The following is a 4,256-nucleotide window of genomic DNA, read 5'->3' as shown; positions in this document are numbered from 1 at the left end:
GTGGAGGGGGGAGGGGGGATTGAGGGCCTTGTAGGGAGGGAGCTAGGCAGGGCTGGTGCTGCTGCCTAGCCAGGTGGTGTTTGGGGACTGGGGCCACAATACACAGCTGCAGGGCCCCAGCAGGGAGCAGGACAGGGCTGTGGGTGGCTCTTCCAGGGAAGACAGAGGGCTTCCTAGGGCACAGGGAAGGCCTGTGCCCTCCCAGATCTGTGCATGGAGCAGGCGCAGGCTGTGGGCTCAGGCTCCCACCCTCCTTCCCTCCCTGGGGGGCCTCTGCAGCCTGGTGGGCACGACCTGGCGCAGCAAGGAACAGCCGGGCATGCAGGGATCTCCTCGCCACTGCGAGCCCCCCCTCCCCCTGGCAACATGCCCCCTGCAAGTGCTGCTGCTTTGAGACCACAGCAAGCAGCAGAGGGGAGTGGGGGTAGGGGGATGTGGACCCAGGGGCCCCCTCCAACAGGGCTGCGGGGCAAGAGGCATGAGCAAGGTCAGGAGGCTGTGGGGGGCCATTAATTTTAACCACGTATTTGGGGTTATTAGAGAATTTGAGTTTAAACGGCATAAGTGATTTTTTTTTTTTTTTTTTTAAATCAGGGAAAACCAGAATCCCTGCTTATAAAGGAAAGGCTTAGGGAACTGGGTTTATTTAGCCTGCAGATGACTGAGGGGGGATTTATTAGCAGCTTTCAACTACATGAAGGGGGGTTCAAAAGAGGATGGAGCTAAACTGTTCTCTGTGGTGGGAGGTGACAGAACAAGCAGCAATGGTCTGAAGTTGGGGCAAGGGAAGTTTAGGTTAGATATTAGGAAGATTTTTCTCACTAGGAGTGTAGTAAAACCTGGACAGGCTCAACAAATGGGCGGACAAGAACCCAACGGTGTTTAACACTGAAAAATGCAAGGTTCCCCACCTTGGGAAGAAAAACCTGCACCATCTTTATAGGTTTGGCAGTGCTACACTGGCGAGCACTACGGAAGAAAGAGACTTGGGGGTCATCATTGACTACAAGATGAACATGAACCTGCAATGCGACGCTGTGGCTAGTAAAGAGACCAAAACGCTGCCTTGCATCCAGAGATGCTTCTCAAGCAAATCCTGGGACGTCATTCTCCCCTTGTACTCGGCCTTGGTGAGGCTGCAGCTGGAGTACTGCGTCCAGTTTTGGGCTCCACAATTCAAAAAGGATGTGGAGAAGCTTAAGAGAGTCCAGAGAAGAGCCACGCACATGATCAGAGGTCAGGAAAACAGACCTTACGACGACAGGCTGAGAGCCATGGGGCTCTTTAGCCTGGAAAAGCGCAGGCTCAGGGGTGATCTGATGGCCACCTATAAGTTTACCACTGGTGACCACCAGCAAAATTGGATGCTGAGGTAATGTTTGTTCACCAGAGCGCCTCAAGGGATGATGAGATTGAAGATCGTTTCAGGCTGGGCATAAGGAAGAATCTCTTTACTGTCTGAGCCCCCAAGGTCTGGAACAGCCTGCCATCAGAGGTGATTCAAGCACCTACACTGAACACCTTCAAGAGCAAATTGTATGCTTATCTTGCCAGGATCCTATGACCCCAGCTGACTTCCTGCCCTTTGGGCAGGGGGCTGGACTCGATCTTCCAAGGTCTCTTCCAGCCCTAATGTCTATGAATCTATAAAAACCCTGGAACAGGTTACCCAGATGCAATCTCCATCCTTGGAGGTTTTTAAGACCCAGCTAGACAAAAAACTTTGGCTGGGATGATCTAGTTGGGGATGGTCCTGCCTTGAACAGAGGGTTGGATTAGATGACTTCCAGACGTCCCTTCCAACCCTAATTTTCTAAGATTTTGTGATTTAGTTATGCTGCATTTTCTCTGCCACTCGAAGTTATTAACAACAAAATCTAAAAAAGTAACAACACACACCCCTTATTTGCCTTTGAATGCCATTTAAGATAATATCTGAAAGTGCTATATTAATGCAAATTTAAAATGACACTTATCTAGGTTACACAAGAAACTACACCTCGTCTCAAAACTATTAAGAATGGATACAAATCAGATACTGGTGTTCACGAGTCACAACGGTTCATGCTATTTCCTGTCAGTGATAATTATGTTCTGGAGTTTTCAATTTTACACTGTTTAAAGGCAACGCATCTAAGTTTTAAGCTTAAATTCTTTGAATATGCTTACTTTTGTTCTTCGTTTTTAACCAAAAATGAGCTAATAACTGGTTTGGCTCAACTGTTAGATCAAATGATCCCTTTCAAATAGCAAATCTGAATCCTGTGGCACAAAATACGACTCCCGTTATTCACACCCCCGGGAATTAGAAAAATTCAAAATTATGCAAAGAAAAATTCAAAGTTTTGCATAAGTAATTACTTTTACAAATTAAACTAAATATAGGACTATTTGAACCTTCTTCAGAAATATTTCTTTAGGTACTTTGTATGGTTGGGGGATGGGTGTAGGGGAGTGTATGGGGCTGTGGGTGGATGTGAGGGCATGGGGGTTGTGGGTGGGTGGGGTCCCCCCTTCCACATGCTTCTCCCCCCACCCCCAAGATGCACAGTCCCTGCCACCAGCAGCTCAAGAGCAGAAGGTGGCCGCCCCTCATGGCCACAGCAGGCATAGTACCTGGTGGCATGAGGCTCTGCCTTAGGCTGCACGTTGCAGCACAGAGTTGGCCCGGCCCTCTGGTGCATGCCTCTGAACCAGACCAGGCTGGCTCCATGCCAGCATGTGGGGCTTTCGTCACTGCAGGCAGGGGCCACGGACCATCATGCTGGACTGGCTCTGTGCCTCCACGTGGGGCTTCTAGCACTCCAGCAGGAAGCTGCATATGGAGGCATGGAGCCCACCTGCCCTGACAGCACATGATTCCATGCCTCCGCGTGTGTTCCTGCTGGAGTGCTAGAAGCCCCATGTGGAGGCACAGCTCCGGCCGACACTGCCTGATGGCACATGACCCACCCCCTCCACTCTCACTTGCAGGAAGGAGCTCCCCTCCCCACTTACCAGCTGCTCAGTCTTGTGCCACTGCACTTGGTGCCTCCATGTGGGGCTCCCAGTTAGAGTGGAGGGAGCCCTGCAGAGGTGGAGGCACAGAGCCCGCTGGGGTTAAATTACACAAAATTATGCAATTATGTGCAATCACGTCTTTTATGCACAAAATTGCATGGACACATCATTACATAATTCCCCAGGGGGTAGTTATTTAATTTAAGGACTTCAGAAAATCCTAGATCTTCAAACAGGATGCCCAGATCTTACTTGATTGACTATCCAGATGTCTGAATGTTTGCAGACTAGTAGAATTTAAAAATAAAACTGATATTGCCAAGGAATTCCACTAACCCTTCTGTTTTAGGATATGCAGACATGCCATTTTCTTCATTTTTTACTTTAACACCATTTATTTCTTGTGCCATGCTGCAGCTTTCAGTCCTACAAATAAGCACTTTTCAAAACATCATAGAACCACTCCACTAACCTGCACTCCCACAGTTTTGATTGGCAGCAAAAAGGCATTTAGTGAATGTAGGCTTGTAATCTGCATCAGCTTTTCCTGGTCCTCTTCAGTTGTGCATGCTTTGACCCTTTGTAACAGAGTATGTGGCTATGCAGTGAAGCAGAAAAGTAAGTATGTAAGATTTGTAAAATGATTCATTCAAATACAGTTTATGTAAAACCTTTTATGAGTCCAAAATATTTAAGTTTATTTTACAGTTATGGCAGCTTTTATGTACGGGAATGCTATCCACAGTATACTCTATTAGCCTCTGTATTGGTAATTTGACTGCAGATAGTCAAGCAGTAGGTTTAATTGCAGTCTTCCAAAGTGCTAGATTAAGTTCTTTTCCTTTCTGTTTGCTCTTTAAAACTTTTCCTCATTACACAACATTTATGCTATTTCTTCCCAGATGCAGAACATTCCAGCAATCAGTCACAGGCTTGGTAGCAAAGTTAAACTGATTCATTCCATCGTAGAAGAAACAGCAACTACCAGCAGCCAATCTAAGCTTTTTCAGCCACAATGAAGGTGCAGCTGAGGTCATTATTGTCATGGCTGCAAACAGAAGGAAATGATATATTGCTTATTTAGTCTAGCATGCCAAGTTCTTGCCTACAAGAGCTGACAAATAGATCAGACCTTTATTTCTCACATGGTGACCTAGGTGTTTGCTGACTGCTGTCAAGCAAACGTAGAAGACTACAACCTTAGGGACCAACAACAGCTTTTTTTTTTTTTTTTTTTTTTTTAAAAAAAAAATTAA

General features: G+C 46.7%; 1 protein-coding gene across 1 annotated transcript in view; it reads right to left on the bottom strand.

Moving 5' to 3' along the window:
• Nucleotides 1-4,256, bottom strand: part of GMPS (guanine monophosphate synthase) — a 94,902-nt gene that overhangs the window by 28,248 nt on the left and 62,398 nt on the right. Inside the window, exon 14 of the mRNA XM_019503031.1 lies at nucleotides 3,473-3,598. Within this exon, the coding sequence (XP_019358576.1) occupies nucleotides 3,473-3,598 (126 nt within the window). The remainder of the gene's footprint in view (nucleotides 1-3,472; nucleotides 3,599-4,256) is intronic.

Source organism: Gavialis gangeticus, unplaced genomic scaffold, assembly GCF_001723915.1.
Source record: "Gavialis gangeticus isolate Ggan-Ray unplaced genomic scaffold, GavGan_comp1, whole genome shotgun sequence".
In the NCBI taxonomy this organism is placed as follows: Eukaryota; Metazoa; Chordata; order Crocodylia; family Gavialidae; genus Gavialis; species Gavialis gangeticus.
The sequence above is the reverse complement of the archived record's forward strand: the minus strand, read 5'-3'. Positions and strand labels throughout refer to the sequence as shown.